General features: G+C 35.8%; 1 protein-coding gene across 1 annotated transcript in view; it reads right to left on the minus strand.

The window, feature by feature from the left end:
• Positions 1-11,384: 11,384 nt before the first annotated feature.
• sdk (sidekick cell adhesion molecule) overlaps positions 11,385-25,876 on the minus strand; it is a 496,543-nt gene continuing 482,051 nt past the window's right edge. The window contains exon 37 of the mRNA XM_090407513.1: positions 11,385-13,041. Coding sequence (XP_090263639.1) covers positions 12,799-13,041 — 243 coding nt within the window. The 3' untranslated portion in view covers positions 11,385-12,798. The remainder of the gene's footprint in view (positions 13,042-25,876) is intronic.

Consider the following 25,876-nt stretch of genomic DNA (forward strand, 5'->3'; position numbering starts at 1 on the left):
GCTGGTGCAGATTCCCCACGAACTACATCTAACTCGGCTTGTTTTATCACTGCACGAAAACTCGTTTTCGGTTCTTCTGAGCCAAACACCTACTCGGACCGAATAACAGAAATCGTCCATACAGGAACAAAGGCTTTTATCCCCTATTCCAGTCCAAACTCTCAGCCACCATCTAAGTCTTGATTCTCAAAAAAAAAAAAAAAGTGCCAATGCTGTAAAAGAAAAAAACCTTTGCTTAAGACAAATGGCTCAAGCATAAAAAAAATCCAGCTGCCCTCTCTGCCTATACTTCTGCCAGCTGTGAAAGAATCATCACTAAGTCCAAATTTGGATAGGGCCTAATGTTGCAAACTTACTACCTGCCCAAATGGCAGTTGCTCCTGGTCCCTTACCAAGGACATTGGACACTTCTGCCCATCCAGGTTTCCACCACTCTTGCATCCAGATGGTACTGTACTCACCTCACCAAAAGACAAGGCCAACTTACTTGCATCACTTCTCTTTTAATTCCAGCATTGATGACCTGAAGTTTCATCCACTCCACAAAGAACGACTCCCTTCATGTCTGTCTTCCAACAAAAAAATCCAAAGAATCCTTAACCTGAACACAAACAAGGCATCACGTCCTGATGATACCCCACCTCTTGTGTTAAAAAAACTGTGCCCTAGAACTAACACCTATCCAGTACTGCTTCAATTGATCCTATGCAATTGGTATATACGCGACAACATGGGGTGGATGTGGACCTATTACATCTTAGCCCATCCCAAATAAAGATGATAAAAGTCGACCAACAAACTACCGTCCAATTGCTCTTACTTCTTTTCCCTCAAAAATTATGGGTCATCAACAACCAACTCTTGAACAATCTGGAGATATACCAACTGATCCGTGACCAGCAGTATAATTTTGTCATAATCTACAGCTGATTTTGCTTTCACTACCCACCTATGGACTCGAGCCATGGAGAAACACATGGTTACCCTCGACATTTCAAAGCCATTTGATCAGGTTTGACACAGGAGCCTACTCACCAAACTGCCATCCAATGGTCTGCCTTCCCCACTCTGCAACTGTATTGCCAACTTTCTCACTACGTGTCATGGTGGACAGCTTACTCTCCTTAGATTTCCCCACCAATGCAAAGGTACCCTAGGGTTCTGTTCTTTCCCCCACTCTCTTCCTCTTGTATATAAACGACCTGCTATCACAAATTTCCAATCCTATCCATAGCTTTGCTGACGATGGTACACTCCAGTCCTTTTCATTCGACAAACCTGTTAGTGATCAACTATTAGAATTCTCAAGGTCTACTATGACCAGGGACCTGAAATCAGATCTCCTAGCTATATCCCAGCAGGGCAAGGACAACCTTGTATACTTTTTAATGCCACCAAAACTTAGTTCTGTCTGACCTCTTGCAAGAAAGCGATCATCTTTCCCTTACCTTTAGTAATACTGAGATATCCAATCTATCTACCTATCTATATATAGTCAGCTTAGGAGTACATCATCAATCTCCCTACAAACTAAAAGTGATAGCTGATATAGCAGGATACACCTTGTATGCTCACATAAGAGAACCCAACCATAATACCTTGCATGTGTTCAATATCTACATACCACAGCAGGATTCTATTGCATCACAAATCTTGGATTTCATTCAAAACCATGTTCCCAGTATTGACCAAAACATATCATAAACAGCTGGGGACTTTAATTGCACTCTTGACCAAGAAAAAGACGGACTTCAATGTACTGAACATCGTAGCTCATTAATAAACCAACTTCATACATTTATAAACAATAATGAACTCACTGACGTCTTTTGGCATCACCACCCAGATAAGAAGTCCTACACATGGAGGTCAGCAATCACAGCAACTAACAGACCACTCTACCAAGATACTACATTACCAAACACACTGTTCCTCTAGTTAGAAACATCTCACACATTCCTTCCTACATCTCAGATCATTGCTTCATCAAGCTGCAACTTTCATTATCTTTGGAAGCATCCAAACCAGGAAGTGCCTATTGGATCTTCAACAATACCCTCCTGAAAGATTCAGATTGCATAAAAAAACTCAGGCGTTAATAACCAACCACTCTCACTTGAAGGCGGATACAGAACCCCACCTAGTCATAAATAAAATCCTTCACACAGATCTAGTCACCAGAAAAACAACAGAGGAACATTAGAATCCGACAACTTGAAGAACAGCTCAAGTATCTCCCAGAAGAAAGCTCTGAATATCATTCTGCCTTCCAAGACATGCAAAGACAGGCATAATTATCGGCAAAAGGTGCCCTACTTCGATAGCGGCATACACAAATAAATCTTTCAGATGCCCTCAAAAAATATTTTTTCTCTTTGGAAAAAAAATGCCAGGCAGCAAACTCCATCTCTGCTATCAGTCTTCAAGATGCATCACAGAAGATCCAAGTAAAATCACCTCTGAAATACAAGAATGCATACAGCACTGCAGGAACATCCCATCATGCCATTCACGAAATACTGAAAGAAACAAAAAAAAAAAAATCTCTGCAACAGATCGGAACCACTTAGAAAACAAAATCACACTAGATGAACTGAAAACCGCATGTACATCTTTGCCAAAGAACAAATCTCCTGGTCTTGATGGTCTCACGTCAGAGTTTTTCCAAGTCTTCTGGAATCAACTCTGACTACTCCTCAAAACACTGCAAGCAGCCTACCTCAATGAGCTCCCATAATCCGTCACGACCTCAGTAGCACGAGTGATACCAAAGAAGGGAGACCACACGGATATCCGAAACTGGCGTCCAATTTCCTTAATTAATACCGATTGCAAAATCATTTCCAAAGTTATAGCAAACCGAATAAAGCCAACACTGCCTGAAGTTATTGGCCAACATCAAACGTACTGTCCGAGGAAGATCAATACATGATAACCTCCATTTAATAATAAGCGATCTCATCCACATCGCAAACAGCCAACATGAAAACCTAGCACTCGTCAGCCTTGATTAGGAGAAGGCTTTCGCCAGGGTAGAGCATGAGTACCTTTATGAAGTCCTAAAGGCATTTGCCTATGGTCCTCTCATTACTGAAACAGTGCAATTGCTTTACAGAGATGCACACTTCTGTTTAAGAATCAACAACAGACTCACTCGCACTTTCTCATACTCTCAAGGGATCAAGCAAGGATGTCCCCTCTCCAGAGACAATTATACCCTTCTTAAAATAGGCCATAGAACCCTTCTTAAAAAGAGTACACGACACCATCATCTCCAAACGAACCAGCATAATAGAGCCACATCAAAAAACCCTATCGGCATATGCCGATGACGTCACTGTAATAGTCCGAAATGAAGAAGAAATGACAGTAACCGAGGAAGCACACAGACTATATGCACAAGCCTCAGGGGCCAAATTAAATTCTGCAAAAACGACGGGCTTGTGTTCAGGCAGATGGAAGGCTAGAAATGATCCTCCGATCGAATGTACCTGGTCAAGCGAAGGACAAATATATTTAGGTGTGCGACTTGGCAACACCAAAATATATAACATAACACACTGAAGTGGACACAGTTGCACAACCGTTTTAAACAGATGCTAAGTAAATGAAACAGCATTCGTTCCATGTCTTCACTTAGAGGAAGAGTACAAATAGTTAACCAGATGGTCGCGAGTGTCTTATGGCATACCCTCAAAGTACTCACACTCCCTAAAGGATTTCTCAACCACATTCAAAAGGCAATCAAACGTTTCCTCTGGAATAAAACTCACTGGACAACATACACTCTACTCTGCAAGCCACTCAGCAAGGGAGGTCAAGGCCTGATTTCCCTTGAAAACAAGATTAGATCCTTCAGGATAATCCTCCTAAAGACACTTCAATACAATCACACTTATGTAACCACCTTCGATTACATCACGAAATCATCCACCAGAGGACTTGCACTTTCCACAATCCTCCGAATGGCCAGTCCTGCACCATCTCTTCCTAAACGACCTCATATTTACAGAGATGCTCTACAGCGGTGGAAAAACACAGAACTTTATCACACACTGACAGGATCAACAGAGTCCGCTGTACTTACAGAACCACTATTTTCGAACAGAAACATAAGTCTCACAACTGGCCAGCCCTTTCTTTTCCCTACATGGAACTGGACAGGAATAAGAGTCATAGGAAACCTCCTAACCCAACCCTAAAGTAGAAAACATTCACAAGCGAACCAATGAAGAACCCAAAAACTGAAAAGCAATATCAACAGCTGCAAGCTTCCATTATAAAAGCCTATCCAGATATCAAGTAAAATAAATGTTATCCTCTTAAAAAAAATATATATATATATATACACACACACGTGGGCTGTTCAATAAGTAATAAGACTAATTTTACTGTGGCGAAACCACTCATCACAATATTAATTTCTGTGGAATAAAGAAATGTTGCTATATGTATTAACAAGAGGTTGATATACGGACTGATGTGCCAGTGTCACGTGACTAAACGCAACTGCTCATCGGCGCGACCAGGAATTGGAAGCGTCCTTGGAACAGCGTTATGCGATTAAATTTTGTGCGCGCGTTTGCAAAAATCGACATCGGACACTTTTAACATGATACGCGAAAGCTTTCCACGATGAAGCAATGTCGAGGGCAAGTGTTTTTCGCTGGCATAAAACTTTCAAGGAAGGAAGGCAAAATGTAGAAGATCTTGAACGTGAGGGAAGACCTTCAACGTCCATCACAGAGACAATGATCAACACAGCAGCGATTATCATCAAGCACGTCAAAAGGAAGCGTCCATTGCTGAAGAATGGCTTCTTATTGCACCACGATAATGCAAGGCCACATATTGCTGGTTGTGTAGTGGACGTTTTGCAGAAGAACAGCACAGATATCTTACCACACCCTCCATACAGTCCTGATCTCGCACCCTGCGATTTCTGGCTGTTTCCTCAGCTCAAGAAACCACTAAGAGGCCGCCATTTCGAAAGCAACAAAGCATGTGTAAAAGCTGCGGAGGCGGTTTTGAAAGAACTCTCAAAAAACGGACTCTCACATGTGTTTAAGAAGTGGACGCAACGTTGGGACAAATGCATCGCGTCTCACGATAGTTACTTCGAAAAAGACCATGTGAATGATGACGATTAAAGGTAATCTGTTTTCTGTATAAATATAGTCTTATTATTTATTGAACAGCCTACGTATATATATATATATAAATTTTCATTCAGATTCTGCAATATTCTAAGTACTGCCAATTCATTAACCTCTGTTCTCACTTCAGTCCTGTCACCTCTGCCATAATATCTTCACACTTTGATAGCCTTGCAAAATGGCCAATTTTGCAAGGAAATTCTTCCTCTTACCTGCCACATAGCTCAAAAACTAGAACAGGCAAAAGGAATTTCCTTTTGCCTGTTCAGCTAATTTCTTCTCAGAATCTGATTTTGCCTTCCTTACCTTGCTAGTCACGTTTTTCCTTACACCTCCACGTTTATATTTTTTGCAGTTCATGCTTAATGATACTACTCATAGTACTACTTTATACTTTCTTCAGAGACCCTTTGACCCTCTCAAGTTACCCCTTGAACAACCTTCTCTTGCAGATCTTTATGACATGGCACTGGTTCAAGCTGTTGCCTAAGTGTATCATATCATAATCACATGCATTGCAGCTCCACATACACCTCCTCTTAAATACAATTTCCATGTTTTGCTACCTCCCAAATCAAGACTACACAATTACCATCCCAAATTGGAGGCAATGCAGCCATCTTAGTTATGAACAAGTCTTCTGATCCTATAACAAGATCCAACACTCTTGTACCCCTGAGTCCCCTGTCACATTGTTTCAAGTAATTATCAGTAAATGTATAAATTCCATTTCTTTCCTACAATGTGATCTCTCCTCCTTCCTTGATAATAACATCAGCCTTGGAGCATTTGGCAGTCACTAGGTCTGATACCCGCTTAATTCGCCTCTGCTGCTTTCGCTCCTTCTGTCATCTCTTACAATTTTCTTTTCGGCTTCGGACCTTTTGTCTGATCTCAGTTTGACTAATCTCTTGCTGTTTCTGCAGCCTTTCAATCTAGTGCTTTGTCATGTGACATGCAACTGCGCTTTTTTAAATTCAGGTCTTTTACATTCTCTTGAGCTTCTGCCACAGCACTTTCAGTATTATCAATATTAACATTTTCCAGTCTTGTATTTATACTCTGTACTCTATCTTTTCTCTCTGCTCCGAAACATTACATACTTGCTCACCAGTTTTGCTCTCCTTCGAAAAATCTTTCAACTTTCATGAATATATCTCACAAATTTTACACTGGTGAAAATCATGTAAATTTTGTTTGCCCAACAAAAACATCTTTTGCTGCCATTGTACACCCAGTTATTATTCGGATTAGTATCTCACTAATCCGAACCAATAAAAACAGTGCTCATTCGGATTAACGAATTTTCGCCCAAGAGACAACAATAACTAGTTTAAGACAAAAATAATCAGATTATAATGGTATATCAATTTAATTCTGTAAATAAATGTAGTATCTGATAGAAAAAAGCTACTATACTGCAAAAATAAAACAGTAAAAAATAATACAGTACACAAGTTTATTTCAGTAAACAATTTAGTTTGTATGTACTTGTATTATTGAGGATTCTGATTTAATAAAATTGCATAGCTCAGTACATAATTTAATTTGCTTAAAAATATCACTTTCTTGCACACAACACAAAATAACACAAAAGACTTTTTTTTTTTCATTTCTTTGTGAAAAGTCATTGATTTTCTTTTCTTTCTTGGAAGCTAAACTTTTTTCGAATGCTTCTTCTCGGAGCTACATTAGCAACAAAATTTTGTGGAATGGCGTATCATCTTGCTTAGCACATTCTATACACATTAAAACTGTCAACTGCCTCTTCATGTTTTACTTTTTTTTTTTCTATGAGTTCTTTATCGTCATCATCATCTTCTAATTCATTCTGTATCATCATATGTATAATTTCAGCATCTGATTTGATTTCGAATTCACTTTCGGTTCTACCTGTAACCTATTCCATAACATCTGTTTGTGAAATTTCAACATCTGGATTTATATTTTAACCAAATTATGCACGTTTTGAATTTCCTCTTTTTGTGTATCAGTTATCTTGGTAAATTCTAGAAGGCCACAGTTTTTATCATGATGCTCGAATTGTTTCAGGTTTGACGGCATCCCAAGCAAACGTGAACACAAATAAATCAAAATAGACCTACAGTATAACCGTATAATCGACAGTATGAAAAAATACTCTACTGTAATAATAATAAAAAAATAAATAATTGTTAAAATAATAATTATTAAATAAAAATAATAGTACACAATACAATAATACGTAATAAATAAAAATTTTTTCTTTCAAACTGCAGTTCGGATTACTGGAGGGTTCGGATTAGCAAGATACCACTGTAGTTTAAGGAAATATACACATTTTACTTATGTCTAAATAAGTCTATCTGTCTTGCACTATTAAATGCAATAACTCCTTATGACACTCACCAAATATCCTCAAACCCAAATTTTCTATATGGAAGTGAAAACTGTGGGCTTCATTCCACAGTTTTCCCTTCCGTAAGCTGCTCAACTTGAATTCTTTAAAACTTTCTTGCATATTTTTTAATTCAATATGATTTTCAGTTTTATCCAGCTTAAAAACTAAATGGTTTTGCTTTCTATTTTAAATCTCCTGTGTACTCATGTCTCCTAAAGCAACACAAAGACACTGCTATCAACAAAAATATAGTCAATAAGACTTTTTGTTTTTTTACCTTTTGTCTGAATTTGTGCACATGTTAATGTTAAAACATAATGTTAGTATCGAGTAATCCATGTCCTTAACAGAAATCCAGAAGGCACTTTTCATTATCCTTATCTCTGCTTTTTTTTTATCCAATTTTTGTTCCAAAACATTTCAATGTGTCTGGTATCTATTTCTTCCTCTGTTGTTTAGATGTACATTGAGAACAACTTTTTCTTCTTTATCTCTTCCTCTACTTACTTATTAGAATCTTGTGATACCATAGTCACAAATCAGTCTTATCATCCAATGTCTCATTTTGATGTTTACTCACATCACTCTGCTAGTAACTGCCTGCACTTCAAAATTTTCCTTCTGTTTGGTGTTGAATAGTATTGCTATTTCTTTTCAGTGATTATTATTGCCAATATAACATTATGTACCTATTAGTCTCATGTTTTATTATACTTCATCTTAGTAACACCAATTATGTCCACATAGCACTTCTATAATTATTCTGATAGTTCAACTTCTCATTTGTTATGCTGATGTCTATCTTTAGTTCTGAAGTTCAGTTTGCTCCAGAAGATAGCTTTCCATTGTTCATCATCATCCACTGACAAAAGCAGTATGCATTTTATTGTGTTGCATCATTTTTTTTTTTTAATCCAATGCAGCTATCTACTAATAAAGAGCCCTGAAAGTGAGGATCTCGATTAGATCAGAAGTCCCAGTTGGTTCTCTGCATCCTTTAAAGTCAATCTATGTAGAAATCTCTTACATGTTATCTAGTGTTGATCCTTTAGCAATTCTTCAAAAGAAACATACTTTTGACATCAGAGATAGCATGATTATCCTCAGCAGCAGGACAAAAAAGGATGAAAAAATTAGCCATAATCGATCCTTCAAAAATTCAATTTATTAGTCTGGTGTTTGTAATAAGGAAAAGGAGACAATAGATACTCAACACAATTCATGAATAGAGGTTTCAAGTGGAGTGATGCAACAAAGTTAAACATGGGAAACTGGATGAAACATTTATACCAGTCTCCTAGTAGATTCTAGAAAGGAAGAAGTACAGGAACTTTGTGAGTCAATTAGAGATGGTAGCCAACGTAACAGAAAATCTGATTCTTATTAGAGACCTAAACACAGAGTAGAAAATGAATCCCAGACACATATCGCTGGCCTGGTTGGGTGAGGGGATTGCACCCCAACTCTCCAACCAATAGCTTGTTGGTTCAAATCCCACTGTGGGCATGGATGTTTGTAAAAGTCTTCTCTGGATGAGCTTGTCTAGCTCCTTGAGTTTACAAGGCTTGTCTTTAAATAAGTAAATTAAAAAAAAATCTGGAGAGAAACCTAAAGCAAATAATCATGGTGTGTAGCTGCCAGATTCCTGTTAAGGACAAATTATTCATTAGTAATATCATGTTCCAACATGAAGAGGTGCACAAATTCCAAAGAAATTACAGGAGAAAAGAAACAAGAAATAAATAAAATAAAGGTTAGGAAAGTCTTGCTAACAATGTTATTATTGTTGTTTCCCAGCGTTTCCCAACCTTTTTGATATCAGACTACCTGTAGCAAATGTTAATATGTTGTGGACCCCCTGTAGCGAATGTTAATTCACCATGGCCTCATAAAATCCAAAATGGAATTTTTTTATATTTTACATATCAAAAAAAAAGAAGTAATAAATTACAATTTTACAACACTAAATGTGTCATTTGTGACAATGCAATACTGTTATAAATGGAGATCTTCGAAAGAATATGAACATATCAATTAGGCCAGGCGTGAACAACAGGTGTGAGCAATATGATAAGATAAAGTTTAATGAAAATAAACTATCCTGCAGACCCCCCTCTGAATTACTTGCAGACCTCCAGGGGGTCCGTGGACCAGTTTGGGAAATACTGGGATATAGGATAAAAATGAGTATTGTACAAGGGTGGTCTGAAAAGTCCTCGGCCTCGACCATAGATAGCAACTATCAGCACAATTTTATTTTCTAAGTTAGTACATCTGTCATAAGCATCCATGTGAAATTGCAAGTCATTCTATCAAGTAGTTTGTTTTATACAGCTGTCTCAAGTAAAAGTGTTGTCTGCATCCCTTGAAATGGATAAAATTGGGTATTGTGCAGCTATAAAATTCTTCGTAAAAGAAGGTTTAAAGCCAAACGAAATTCATTCGAAGTTCATAAAAGTTTATGGGCACTCTTCTCCTTTGTTTTCGACAATTAAGAAATGGGTTGCCGAGTTTAAACGTGGCCGTACCAGCCTTGAAGATGATCCACGTGAAGAACAACCAAAAAGTGTAACACCACCAGGATTGGATTGCTGGCAAGTCAAAGTGCATGAAATTGCTGAGACTATAGGCATTTCAAAAGAATGTGTAGAATATATTTTGTATGAAGAATTGCAAATGAAAATACTGCACAAGATGGATGCTGTGCTTGCTCACAGCACATCAAAAATGCACTTGCATGAAAATCTCTGAACAGTGCTTGGGGCGTTTTAACAATAAAAAAACTGATTTTGTGAGTCGATTTATTACTATGGATGAGACTTGGATTCACCACTATACACCAAAATCCAAATGGGTCAAAATAGTGGACAGAAGCCAGTTGTTCAGCACCAAAGTCGGTTCCATCAGCTGGAAATGTCATGTCATCGGTGTTTTGGGATGCTAAAGGCATTTTGTTTATTATCTTGAAAAGAATAAAACTTTAACTGGGGAATATTATTCCGACTTTTTAACCAGACTACAGAAAAAACTTTGTGAGAAAAGACCTGGTTTGCAGAAGAAAAAAAAATCACCTTTCATCAGGATAATACACCTGTCCACAAAGGTGTTTTGGCAATGGGTAAGGGATCTGCACTATGAATTGTTAGAGCATCCACCCTATTCCCCAGATTTGGTTCCCTCTGATTTCTATCACTTCCCAAAACTAAAACTCTTCCTTGCTGGTCAGAGTTTTTCTTGGAAACAAGAGGTGAATCCGGCTATAGAGGGGTATTTTGCAGATCTTACTGAGAATCACTGCGGGGAAGGGATAATGGTGCTGGGGCATTGCTGGAATAAATGTATTAGTCTTAAGTCATATTGTCAATGCCCCAGCACCATTATCCCTTCATTGTAGTGATTCTCATTAAGATCTGCAAAATACCCCTCTATAGCCAGATTCACCTCTTGTTTCAAAGAAAAACTCTGACCAGCAAGGAAGAGTTTTAGTTTTGGGAAGAGATAGAAGTCATATTGTCATTTCTTGTTAAACTGCTAAAGTACCACACTTATGTTGTATTACTTGAATGCTGAAGTTATCCTCTAATATTGTTAATTTTTCTGTTAACAGTTATTCTACTAATTGTTCACTTATGCAATGTATAAATTAGTTATTATTAAATCATGTTACTGTTTAGAGAAATTGAGTGTTTTCCAAAATCTAAACAAAGCGCTTGTTCTACTATTTAACTTAAAAACCTCTTTTCATCAAAAAGGAAACAGATTCGTTTCTCTAATCACTCAGCTCAAACTGAGCTGATAAGCCTAGATACTGAATCGAAAACGTGCATTTACAAAAAAGAAGACAGAGAGGAAAAAAAAACTGTTTATTTTCTTTCACAAAACATTTTACATTTCTTTTGAAATTATTTTGACATTTTAAAAACAATATAATAAAATGAAACATAATCATAAACCTTTCAAAACATCACAGTCATAGCTTAAATGGACCAAGATGCTATATTCCACTCTTGAATTTATTGTAATTCTTTGGTTAAACACCATTCTTGGATTGTTCAAAAGCTGGTGAATAAGATGGATGGATGGGTGGGGGAGGCAAAAGAGTACTTCAGTTCATGGCATCCCCAAATATATTAACAGAATCTACTGAAATAAGAATATTTGTTTTAACTAAAAGATGTTTTTCTTTCTTCTTTGGTGGAAGGCACTGCTTGAAGAGCTAGCTTGCTATCATGCAATTACAAGATAAAGGAAATGGTAAGTGAGTACTTCACAATTTTTTGGCCTCTGCAGACTACATGATATTCATGGTTATTACCAACAGATCTTGACTGGCACTGGGTAAACATCAATAAGACTTCAATGTGCTCCAGAGGCAAAAGTATCTTACACTGGATTGATTTCCACAAAATCATTATTATTAAAATGGATGAGCAATATGCATGCAAGCATAGCCACACAACTTGAATTTTTAAGCATCTCAAATGAATTCACTTATGCATTAAGAAAGGAATAAAATAATAAATAGATACATATCAGAAGCCTGAGTGTTTTAAGATATATTATTGGATACAACAAATATCCCTTGTACATCTATGAAAAATATGTGATTCCCTCTCAAAAATCTAAACACTTTGGATATATTACAATGAAACAAATGCTGAAATTTGATTAAAAGAGTTCTGATCAAAATATTCAATGTCCAAGAATTTTTTTTTTACCTTAAGGCATGTGCATCTTAAATATACATATAAATAACAAAAAACATGAAACAATTCACTTTTCATATGTGATTCTTATTATACAAATATTAAAAAGATATCTCAAGTCCCTCCACATAAAAGGTTTTATAAATACAAGTGGTAACTTCCTATAGAATGTAACATCTCTAACCTTGATGTTATCTTCAGCATTTGATATCGATTCTATAACATTTTCCTTGGCAGTGCTATATGGCTCCTGCACCAGACTACTGTTCAACAGTAGTGAGGACAGGTTAATTTCTAAAACTTGGAATGTATGGGTTAATACACTTCGAACCCTCTGATGTGCATATACATATTTGTACAAATTTTCCAGTTTATTAGAGCTATTCAAGTTTTTCAGTTTAGTCATGTGCTGTATCATAACAGAAGTTATTTGCAATTTCTTTTCCCGTCCAAAATTTTCACCCATCAGTAGCAGAATGAAAGGCACATGAATGGATGGATTTGATCACAGGTATTTGTACAAAATAATCATTCTGCACAAAATAAACTAAAAGCTTTACACAAAACTGGAGAAACCTGGTAATGGTGCTCTTGAACCAGCCATATTGTTCATTATGATATGTCCTCCATTGAGACTTACTGCAATGCTTCCTTCAGGTTCACTGTCTGTATAACTAGGAGGCTTTACAGGCTTCTGCCTCTTCCATGATTGACGGAGAGTATCATTTACATTGGCATAATGATTGACAAATGAATGAGGCTCAGATTTTGCATCACTCTCACCATCACTGTCTGTAGCCTAAAAATGAAATAAAATGTTTTTATTTAAATAAAGCAAGCAAAATATTTAGCATATAATGAAATTAAAACTTAGTCACCTAAAATTCTAGTACTTTATATGCATCCAAAGTAAATTTGTTTTTCTACTTAATTCTGGATTAGAATGTAGGAGGAACAATATTTTTAGACAAATTTAGTAACTTGTAAATTAACAATTTTGAGTTTAACATAAAAAATGCATTTTTTTAAGAAGTAAAGCAAGTTTTTAATGAAGAGAAGATAATAATTAACACACATAATATTCTGAAAATGTTTTTCTAAAAAGCATGTTTTCATAATTGAAGTTTTCATCATCAAATTCTTGATATATACCCTCAAGGAGTGTACAGGATATTATGATAGTAGTACATGAAAAAGTTACATCATTACTAACTTCCTATCAACAATTTTCTTTAAAATTAACCTGTTATCTGTCAACATTCCAATATTATAAGATCTTTTAAGGCACTTTTTACTGTATTAATCCACCTAGATCTTAGTCTTCCTCTGGGTCTTTCTCCTGCCATCCTGGCAAATAAACTTTTGCTAATCTTTCCTTTGCTATTCTGTTTAAGTGGCCATATCACCTGAGATTAGCTCTGCTATCAAATTTCTGAATGATAACAATGTCAGGTCCTTTCTTAATATCATCACTATCAACATGATACTGCCACTGATGACATCTGTTCAGTCCCCTAATCTTTCTCAGAACTCTCATATGTAGTTCCATCTTTGATCAAGAGTTTTATTTCTAACCCATCTCTCAGACCCAAGTTAAAATACACTGTACTGTATACAATTAGTTTAGAGTTTTGAACTAATTTCTCTCTTATTCCATATAAATTTATTCACTTGATTATCTACCATACCAGTTTTGCTAATTCTGATGTTCTCTTTCCAAATTTAATTTACCATCTTCACTAAAAATTGTTTCTAAATAGCCGAAATGTTTTATTTGTTCTATAGGTTCTCCATTTAGGATGCAGTTTGATTTTTTCAACGTTTCTACCTATTTTCATTGTCTTTTTAATGCAGATTTTCATATCAAATTTATTACAGTGGTTATTAAATTTAGTCATGGAATCCTGCAGACTTGAAGTGGATTTATTTAGAAGTATAACATCATCTGCATAAAGTAAATAGCTGAGACCAACATCTCCAATCTTGATATGAGGTTTAATACCACTTTCTTTCATAATGTGATCCATATAGATGATGAATAATAGTGGAGATAATGCGCATCCTTCTCTCACACTTGATTTAATATCAAACCATCTTCCTGTAACTCCTTCAAATTCTAACTGCTGATTTACAACTCAAATATAGACTAATTATTGCTTGATATAATGTTTCATTTACACCATATAACTGGAGCATGCCTTTTCCAAATCTCAAAACTTAAATACACATCCTTCTTATATTCCCATGATTTCTCAACTATTTGTCTTAAGGTGAATATTTGATTCCAATAACTTCTATTTGGCGTGAACCCAGCTTGTTCCTCTCAGAGCTTCTCCTCCACAATTTTCTTCAGAATACTTTCTTAAATCTTACCAGGAACACTCAATAAGGAAATTCCTCTGTAATTCTCATATTTCCCTTTTTATAGATGGGTACTAACTTCTATCACCAGTAGAGCACTTATACTCAAATCGTCTGGAATTTGACCCTATTAACCTGCATCACTTTACTTGTTAATGCCTGCCATTCAAGAAGATTATCCTCATATTTAGTGTTGAATGCTATAACTACTCCTTTTCTCTGATTGCCATTGCCTGAATATAATCTTGTATTTGTTGCTTAGAAAGACCTCACCAGTTTTTGACTTCTTTTAGTAACACCTATTATGTTGATTTGGTACTTATCAATTCTTCTGCTAGTTTAATTTCTTTTCCATTGATGCTTCTTCTGTTGATGGTGCCAATCTTGATCTCTGCATACGTCAAGTTGTTATTTGTTCCCGCAGCTGACTTTTTTGCTGTTCACTGTGGTTCCCTGACAAAAACAACGGGGGGAGGGAGGGTATTCATCTAGGCGATGCCCTAGCTAGCCCCAATTGTATTTCTTCACAAAGAAGAAAGTATGTAAACTAAGCTGTTTAACACTGAAACAAATGCTGTTTTTATCCATACTGGATATCAGAAGTCAAAGCTGCATAACTGTGTAAGTGGACTTATGGAGACTTCCACAGTCTACCTATAAGAAATGCAGGGAAACAACTGGTCTTCTGATCTAATTGCAATCTTGTATTAGCCAATTATATTCTGTATTGGTTCTGTGTTTGTTCTTTATGAACTACAAATAATGTACATTATAATGCACAACATAGTAGGATATCATGTTAGCACGAGCATCCACTATTTTTCTTGTCAGAGAACCTGAATGAATGAAAAGTGTTAGCTACTAAAACAAGTACAATAGGATTGAAGATAAGCACCATCAACACAAGAAACATCAATGGAATCACAGAAATACTATGTTGACATAACAGGGTTTGTGGACCAAGAAAACGGTTCTCATAAATAATAAGTGTGAGATGATTCTATTAAGACTTATTAAGGAAGAGAGGGGGAGGGGAGAAAACAACTATGACAATCAACACACAACAAACTTCTTGAATATGAGTAATTTGATCTTGCATGATGAAGAAGGAATTTTCGAAGTCATTAGAGAGCACAGCTGATATAATAAAAATGGAAAAGTATATTCTTGGCGCCAAATAAAAGAGAGTAAGAAATTAATTCAAGACTATAGAAATGGTAGGAAAATTTTAGAAAAAGGGCAGGACTAATAATAATGGCAGGTACCAGCTAGATTTCTGCTCAGAACATGGAATAGTTATTGTTAACATGTTCCAATAAAAAAATTTTTTTTAAAAAAAAGGGTATAAATTCACACACAAAACAAGGAAAAAGTTTGACTGATTATGTTATTCTTGACAATGATGCCTTTAGACTTGTTCAGGATATAAGACTATACAATGGATGCAAATATATAATAGAAGCTGAATTTCATCATCTGGTCTCGCACCAGATGATGAAATTCGTTTTCCCACTAGACATTTACATACATCCATTTCCATGGCAAGATTCAATCCAGGAGTCTGTTGTTGGAGAGTAATCTTACTCACCCACTCTAGATCTTTTCTTAACCAGTTCTCCTTTCAGGTATGCTGTTGAGGTGACCTCTCCTTGTGGTAATTCAGATCATAATCTCATACAAGTTTCATCTGTAGTAGAATGAACTCCCGTTAGCCCATTCACAACTTTGTATCATTTATCACTATAACAATGCAAAGTGGAAAGATCTTTGAGAATGTCACTCCTGTTAAAAAACATTTAATTTTCTTGACCAAAAAGCTCTGGAAAAACTTTTATTGGGATTATATTGATCAAGTGTATATAATAAACAGCTACGTTATACCAACTAGACCAACTAAGTCTGTTGGCATCTTAAGGGTACATAACTGATGTAAGGCACTAAAAAGTAAAAAAACTATTATAAACTAAAATCAACCGATTCCAAAATATTAAACAAAGAACAGAGCGCATACAATACATACATAGAGCGTGGATGATATCACTTGTTGTTATTTAGGAACGTTCTATAGTTGGCACTATAATTCAGTTCTGGCGAGTTGAAGGATCTGATAAGGGTCTTCCAGATCACAGGCAAGATTAGTCCTTGGTTCCTGTTAAGGTTTTGTGTACAGCAGGCAACTGTTGTGGCCTCCTTAAAAATTCGGGAGTGGAAGTCCTCCTCCATGTAAGGAATTGTGCTTCTTTCCCACTCTATGGTATGGTTCATTCTTGAGAAATGAAAAGCTAACCCCGATTTTTCTTCTCTGTTATTATTGACGTCGCCTATGTGTTCTTTTTGCCTAATTTCAAGGCTCCTTGAAGTTTGGCCGATGTAATTCAAGCCGCACGAGCATGGTATGTTATAAACCCCAACATATTTGGAGAAAGGATAGCTATCTTTTGGAGATCTTAAGAATTGTCTAATCGTTTCTGTGGGTTTAAAGGCCACTCTTATTTTATGTGGTCTAAGGAGTCTAGCAATCTTATTGGAAACTGTCCCTAAGTATGGAATGACGATGGTAGAAATATAACGTACATCATCTTGTTGTCTTTGTCAGAGTTCAGAGAAAAGTATCTTGTGGACGAGTCTTCGAGGAAATCCATTCACGGTAAGGTTGGTGGATATCAGGGATAGTTCTTCCTGGAGGTCTCTTGTTGATCTGTTGTAAGGAGAGAGGCACAGTTCTTCAACATGTGTGCAATACTAAGTTTCTGAGAAATGTGGTGTGAGGAAGTGAAATGTAAATAATGTCCTGTATTGGTAGGTTTGCGGTAAACTGAGAGGTTGATACCACCATTTGGAAGCTTCTTAATTAAAGTGTCCAGAAATGATAATTGGTTATCTTCTTCAAGTTCTAGAGTGAATTTGATTGTGTGGTGTAGAGAGTTGATTTTCTTAAGAAAGTCGAACAGGTTCTTTTTTGTGTGGTTCCAAACGATAAAGATATCATCCACGTATCTCCACCATACTGTGGGTTTAGGGTCTGTTTCAGTTAAGATTTTACTTTCAAAAGCCTCCATAAAGAGATCAGCACAAGATGGAGAGAGGGGGGCTACCCATTGCAAGGCCAGTCAATTGCTGATATATGGTTTTATTCCATAAGAAAAAGTGTGATGTTAAACAATGACGGAACAGAGAAGTAATGTCTTGTGGGAGCAAACTTCCTAAAATGTTGATGACTTCCTCCACAGGGATGTTAGTGAATAGAGATGTAACATCCAGGCTGGCGAGTAAATCTGTATTGGAGATAGAGATGTTGTTCAGTTTCTCAACGAAATGTTGCGAATTTCGTATATAAGTGTCCGAATTATTGATGTGAGGTTTGAGGAGGCCTGCTAGGTGATTAGATAACAGATAAGTTGGCGAATTGATTCCACACAATCGGGCGTAGTGGTATTCCATTTTTGTGTACCTTAGGAGCGGCATATAGTCTTGGTGTTAGTGGATGCATGGATTTCAATCTTCATTTTAAGTCTATAGACCAGTTCTCCATATGACGTATTAAATCATTGGTATCATTGTGGTTCTTTAGTGTTGGGTCTGTGACTAGGACAGGGTAGGTTGATGTATCCAACAATAAGCTGTTAATCTTAATCTTTGTAATCACTGTTGAATTTCCCTTATCTGCCTTCAATATGATAATGTCTTTCTTTTTCTTCAAACTGTACAATGTTCTTTTTTCCAGAGTAGTGATGTTTTTGTTAGGAGTTCTGGAAGATGAGAGGATACTTTTTAATCTAATATCATTAGCTATGGGTTCCGGTAACGACGAGACTGCCTTTTCTATATTACAAATGATATCCACTTTAGGGACATTATGAGGTGTTATCGCAAAATTGAACCCTTTTTTAAGTATATTGATCTCTGGTTTTGTTAATACATGATCCGATAAATTAAAAATAACTTTGTTGTCTGGTAGAGAAGGTTTTGACTTAAAATGTTTTGTATAAAGATCGTTAAATTTTCTGATTTGGTTTCGTTTGCTTGTTGTAAAGGCTTTGTCATAGCTAGTAGTGACCATTCTATTCAAATGCGACCATATATCTTGATCTAAAGTACTAGAAATATCGTCATAAATCTGATAGCAGTCTAAATCTATCTGGCTTAAAAGAAATCTGGTATGCTGTATCCTTTCACGTAGAAGTGCCAAAGATGTTTTAAAATAAATATGTTTCACTCATCGTGAATGGAATTGTTCTTTTAAAAATAGAAACTTTGGAATAATCTTGTTATCTCTACATCTTTTCAAAAAAGTGAGGTGATTTAATAGTTTGGCTTTTTTTACATTTAAGGAATTCAAAACGGTGTACCTTTCTTTTGGTTTCCCCATGGATTCTATTCATGTTAAAAAATGTTTAATTTTCTTGACCATAAAGCTCTGGAAAAACTTTTATTGGGATTATATTGATCAAGTGTATATAATTAACAGCTACGTTATACCAACTAGCTTCACCAACTAAGTCTGTTGGCATCTTCAGGGTACATAACTAATGTAAGGCACTAAAAAGTAAAAAACTGTTACACACTAAAATCGTGACCCATGACCCTTATCAGATCCTTCAACTCGCCAGAACTGAATTATAGTGCCAACTATAGAACGTTTCTAAATAACAACAAGTGATATCATCCACGCTCTATGAATGTATTGTACGCGCTCTGTTCTTTGTTTAATATTTTGGAATCGGTTGATTTTAGTTTGTAACAGTTTTTTACTTTTTAGTGCCTTACATCAGTTATGTACCCTGAAGATGCCAACAGACTTAGTTGGTGAAACTAGTTGGTATAACGTAGCTGTTAATTATATACACTTGATCAATATAATCCCAATAAAAGTTTTTCCAATGTCACTTCTTTCCATAAGCAGAGAACAGTTTCCATTCTCCTGAAACAAATGCTTGTTATGACCGTTACAGAAATTATTCATGGAATGTGGGACTTCATTCCTCACTCTGTTTTGAAATTCTTACTCAATATTCAAGGCATGATTTTCAAAGAAATGTGAGAGGAGTACAGGAAAAACAAATAGCTTCATTCACAGCATATACTGATGCCTGCAACACTTGCAAAGCATTAATTAGCAGGACTATGTCTGACTTAATTAAATGTAGAAAATCCAATACTGGCAGTCATGCTCTGGTCCATTGCAAAGGTGCCAGAGAATAACTTCTATTCATGTTTCCACTTCAATCACCCAGATGGCACTATTGAAACAATGCTTAAAGATAAAACTGACCTCCTGGCATCATTCTTCTCTTGTCTTCCAATTCCAGCATAGATAACAAAGCAAATCATCTCTAACTTTACCTAGAACACTGCATCACATAGCAAAAGGCCTAATGCAGTCTTCTAATAGAAAGCCAATAGAAGAATCCTGAATGACTTGAATACCAAAAAGGCTTATAGCATGGTATCCCAAAACTGTGCTCAAGCAATGTGTTCCTAAAGTAACAACTGTCCTTTATCATCTCTACTGTATTATATTCAGTAAGCTTCAACGCTACATGTGGAAAGAGAGTAATATTCATCCAATTCCCAAAAAAGGTGATATGTGTCTGCCGTCAAACTATCAATCTACAGCTCTTATTTCAGTGCTCCACATCATCTGGAAAATTGACCAGTAAGAGACCACAACTATGGATTTCACAATCAAGATCCATAGCAAATCATCTTGTGGACGTGCAATTTCCAAGGCATTTGGGTCTAACATCTAGAGCTTCCCAGTTTTTTTCTTAGATCATTCACTACAAGCAAAGGTGGAGGGTCTTCTCTCTTCAGATTTTCCTACTAATGCAGGTGTTCCTCAGAAATGTTATTTTACACATTCTTTTCCTCATATACATAAATGACCTTTTCTCAGTGACCTCAAAAAAACCTATCCACAGTTTTTCTGATGAGAACACTCTCCATGCTTCCTCATGACAAACTTTGCAGTACTTCAATATCTCAGGCTTCAAGATCTTCTACACCCAAAACACTTATTGCCATGCCATCCTTCAATGGGATAATGACAATTCAGTCAACTTTCAATGCTTCCAAAACACAATCTGTTTTCCTCTTCACAAAAAAAACCCCTAGTTCTTGTCCCTCCTTATCTTTGATAATGCTCAGCTCAACAGCCAAGACCAGATCTCTCTCTCAAGAGTGACACTCTAGCCTCCCTTCTACAGTAGGGTTTCTCAAACTGTATTATTGGGAACAGTAGTGTTCTGTGGTAGGTGAATAGCTGTTCCAAGAGAAGTTCTGGAATTTGTCATTTTAGTTTTCTAAGCATTTTTCATGAATAAATATTTTATAGTAGAAATATTCTGAGGAGAATAATATTCGTGAATATGTCGAAAAGCTCAGACCCAGAACGCCTAATAACATCTGTGTATCATTAATTTTCACACATCGAAACCTTTCAACATTTGGGAAAGGGAATACCACTGTTTATGACGGGTCATAAAAATTGCCTGCAAGTGGATTATAACAATGGGTGGCATATCCTCTGTTCTCAAAACTGAAGGAAATGACATCTGTGTAGCAAATGTCAGTGACCAAGAAGCATATTTTTAAACATGGAAATATTCATGAATTATCGTTAATTTTCATACATCGAAATCTTTCAACAATTGGGAAATAGAATACTGCTATTTATGACTGATCATAAAAATTGCCTGCAAGATGATTACAACAATGGGCGGCATGTTCTCAAAACTGAATGAAATAACATCTGTGTTGCAAATGCCAGTGACCAATTAGCAAGGAAGTATAAAGAAAATTTTTCCACTGAAATTGAAGATCAAAGTAGTCTCTATCCGGTTCTCAAATCTATTAATACTGAATACTTTCTTCGCAAGTTCGTATTGCAGTGTATAAGTGCGTGTTCTGAAACCGTAGTGCCGTGATTTTTTTTAAAAGTAATAGGAATACAGATTTAAATTCTAATATGAATAAGAAACAAGGCACTTTGTTTAATTTTGGTATTAAGAAATCTCTTATTGAAGGTGTTTGTGATGGAACAGACAGTGAGTCATCCACCTGAAGCCTACAAAGATCTCCAGGATGTACAAAAGGAGGGGAAGACTATCAGCACACAGGAGAAAAAGTCTGCATTCACTCATAAGTACTTATAATATACATTTTTGGTGATCAGAATAGGATATGTCAATGAAAATCAGCACAAATTAATTTAATCATGGTTTAATCGATGTTTAATTAATAAAAAAATCAGCTAAATTACCAATTAATTATTAATTAACACATTACAAAATAACCAAGGTGTTCCGTGAAATTTTCAGGATTTGTGAAGTGTTCTGTCGGAGAAAAAGTTTGAGAAACCCTGTTCTGCTCCCAAAAATAAACTAAACAAAACTCCCCCCCCCCCAATAAACATTACTTTTTTTCTGCCTACTAACTCTACAAATCACCAAAAACCTCTCTAAAAATTCTTGATGCTATCCAGAAGCGGGCAGTTCACCTAGATTGCAGACTCTTTTCAGTCACTAGCTCATAAATAGTCAGTTTCTGCAGATATTCCATGGGTACTGTTTAGAAGAACTGGTATCCATCATTCGTCCATTTCTGCTAAATCTACAAATCATAAAACAGCTGCCTAATATCCATTTACATCTAAACTGAAAACCAACCAAAACCTCTGTTCTTTGGAGTGGCCTCTTCTGTGAATTTATTCAGTATTCCTTGAAGACTGACCTCCAGCTCTTCAAAAAGAATACTAACGGATTATTATGTTGTTTATTTTTTAACGGTATATATTAGAACACAGAAACTAAGTAAATAATTAATTTATTAACTTATTGCTGATATTTTGCTGGTATTATAACCACATCTTCAGAGCACAAAAACACAGTTTGTCACAATACGCGAGACTATAACAACATGGTGTAATCAACAGACTAGTTGAACAAAATCGTAGCAGCAAAACGAAGACTAGAGTCCTGATTTTTGGCGCCCTCTATCTGAAAAAAAAAAAAACTTGTTTTTTCTTAAGATGACTGTCTCCCAGATCTTAGGTAAGTTAATACAGCCATATTTGTTGAGATTTGGAGTGTGTTTCAGGGCTTCTGTTGCCTCTAAGAACAATCTCTCCGACTTGTAAGAGCTTCTGTGTAGTACTTTTGTGTTTTTTCAGTTGATCCTGTGTGCAGGGGTATCGAGAGCATAGTCTGCTAGGCCCGACTTGCCATAGTGATAATTCCGTTAAAAAATAAACAACATGTTCGACAAACACATAAGTCTGTCCACACGTTCAACGGATTATTACTTTTCTCTACACAGTACTAGTATGCTATATATTTTGCAGCTTTTCATGTGTGAACATGGTATAAACAAATGGATCTGATTACATATTAAGCTGTCGAGGAAGAGAGCAGCAGATATAGCAAACAGTTAAACCCATTTCCTGAATTACTCATATTACACCACTAGAGATTTAGTTGGATTAAATTTATCTCCAGTAATCAACAACATTAACCCATCCTTCTTGTCTATCCACCGTGAAGAAACTGAACCCATCACATTATATTCAGTAATAATATCCTCTGTCAACCAAGTTTTACTTATGACTATAATTTTTGGTCTTATAACATCGACCAATGCTAAGAACTTCTCACTTTTATTTCTGATGCTTTTGGCATTAGTGTATGCACATAATAGCTAGATGCCAGGCATTTCAGGGACTGACATCTTAAATATGAGATCAAACAGGAAGCTAGTGTTCATTCTTAAACCAAATGCCACATAATATTTCCACAATTTTCACTTTCTTTCTAGACAAAACTAGTCTGCATTTACTGAGACATACACAATCATCTTTTTGTTGAATTTTTTCTTGACAATTATTCATAAGACTATAACACTTTTTTATAAAATCTTTATCAAGTAGCTTTATTTTTATCCTCCTACATGTTTCGCCAATCTGTTTCTATTGGCATCCTCAGGGAATACAAATCAGTAAGCACAAAATGAAGGTTACAGACTAGGTTATAACCGATGGTTCTAAATCATACAAAAATTGGTATTGTGCGTAACAACGTGCGTGTCTCATTAACGTGATTTATCCGTGATGACTCATGACGTAATTGTTATGAAAGTTCATTTCTTTGATGTTTAATGATCTGACAAAAGTTTTCCAAATTTCTGGTAAAATTAGACCTTGATTCTTGTTTAGGTTTTCAGTTATACGGGCGACTGTAGCTGCTTCTTTAAAGATTCTTGAATGGTAGTTATCTTCTATGTATGGCATAAGGCTCTTATCCCACTCAATGTGATGGTTAGTAGAGGCAAAGTGGCATGAAAGGCCTGAAATGTCTTGTCTGTTATTTCTGACATATCCTATGTGTTCTTTCTTTCTCGTTTCGAAGCTTCTAGATGTCTGACCTACGTAACTAATACCACATGAGCAAGGAATATTACATACTCCAGAGTATTTGTAGAATGGGTGAGGATCTTTCGGTGATCTTAAAAATTTCCGAATAGTATTGATTGGTTTGAATGCCACTCTGATCTTGTATGGTTTTAAAAGGTTAGCTAAATTTTTGGAAAGGTTGTTGACAAAAGGAATTGTAATTGTACTGATGTATTGGACGTCATCACGTTGTCGATGTGGTATATCAGTAAATAGAATCTTGTTATAGAGTCTTTTAGGGTAACCATTTAAAGAAAGTTCTCTGGATATTGTGGTTAATTCTGTTAGTAGGTCATCCTTGTCTGTCGTATACTGTATAGCTCTTTTCTTGAGACTATGGATAATGCTAAGTTTCAGAGCTATGTGATGAGCTGAGTTGAAATGGAGGTAACGTCCAGTATTTGTAGGTTTTCTGTATACAGATAGGTTGATACTATTATTGGATTGTTTCTTTATTAAAATGTCAAGGAATGGCAGTTTTTTATCTTTTTCCATTTCTAATGTGAATTTGATGGTATTGTGGAAACTATTGATTTGGTTGAGGTAATTCATTAGTTCTTCTTTTGTATGATCCCAAATGATAAAGATGTCATCTACATATCTGTACCAAATTTTCGGTTTTGGAAAGATCTGGGTTAAGATTTTTTTCTCTAGATCTTCCATGAATAAGTCAGCACAAGGAGGTGAGAGGGGACTACCCATAGCTAATCCAGTGAGTTGTTTGTAGATCGTTTCTTGCCAAATGAAATAGTTAGAAGTTAAACAGTGATTGAACAAAGTAGTGATGTTTCTTGGGAACAATTTCTCTAAGATGTTGATGACTTCAACCACTGGAATGTTAGTAAACAGAGATGTGATGTCCAGGCTTGCTAGTATATCCTCTTCAAAAATAGGGATGTTTTTTATTTTATCTATAAAATGTTTTGAGTTTTTAATATAAGTATCCGAGACGTGAATGTGTTGTTGTAAAATCTTCGCAAGATACTCGGATAGTTGGTAAGTGGGAGAATAGATTCCATCAACTATTGGACGTAATGGAATACCTTCTTTATGAATTTTTGGAAGACCATACAATCTAGGAGTAAGAGGGTGCATAGATTTTAATTTTTTTATAATTTCTATAGGCCAATTATTCATTCCACGTAATAATTCATTGGTGTCATTATGATTTTTAGTGGTAGGATCTCTACTGAGAACTTCATATACAGACCTATCAGATAATAGATTTTTAATTTTTTCTTTATAATCTGAAGTATTTAATATAACTGTATTATTACTGCCATATAAAAACTGCCATTCCTTGACATTTTAATAAAGAAACAATCCAATAATAGTATCAACCTATCTGTATACAGAAAACCTACAAATACTGGACGTTACCTCCATTTCAACTCAGGTCATCACATAGCTCAGAAACTTAGCATTATCCATAGTCTCAAGAAAAGAGCTATACAGTATACGACAGACAAGGATGACCTACTAACAGAATTAACCACAATATCCAGAGAACTTTCTTTAAATGGTTACCCTAAAAGACTCTATAACAAGATTCTATTTACTGATATACCACATCGACAACGTGATGACATCCAATACATCAGTACAATTACAATTCCTTTTGTCAACAACCTTTCCAAAAAATTAGCTAACCTTTTAAAACCATACAAGATCAGAGTGGCATTCAAACCAATCAATACTATTCGGAAATTTTTAAGATCACCGAAAGATCCTCACCCATTCTACAAATACTCTGGAGTATGTAATATTCCTTGCTCATGTGGTATTAGTTACGTAGGTCAGACATCTAGAAGCTTCGAAACGAGAAAGA

The sequence above is a fragment of the Typopeltis vanoorti genome, chromosome 17 (genome assembly GCF_054136105.1).
Source record: "Typopeltis vanoorti isolate ZY-2024b chromosome 17, IOZ_Tvanoo_1.0, whole genome shotgun sequence".
Taxonomy (NCBI): Eukaryota; Metazoa; Arthropoda; class Arachnida; order Uropygi; family Thelyphonidae; genus Typopeltis; species Typopeltis vanoorti.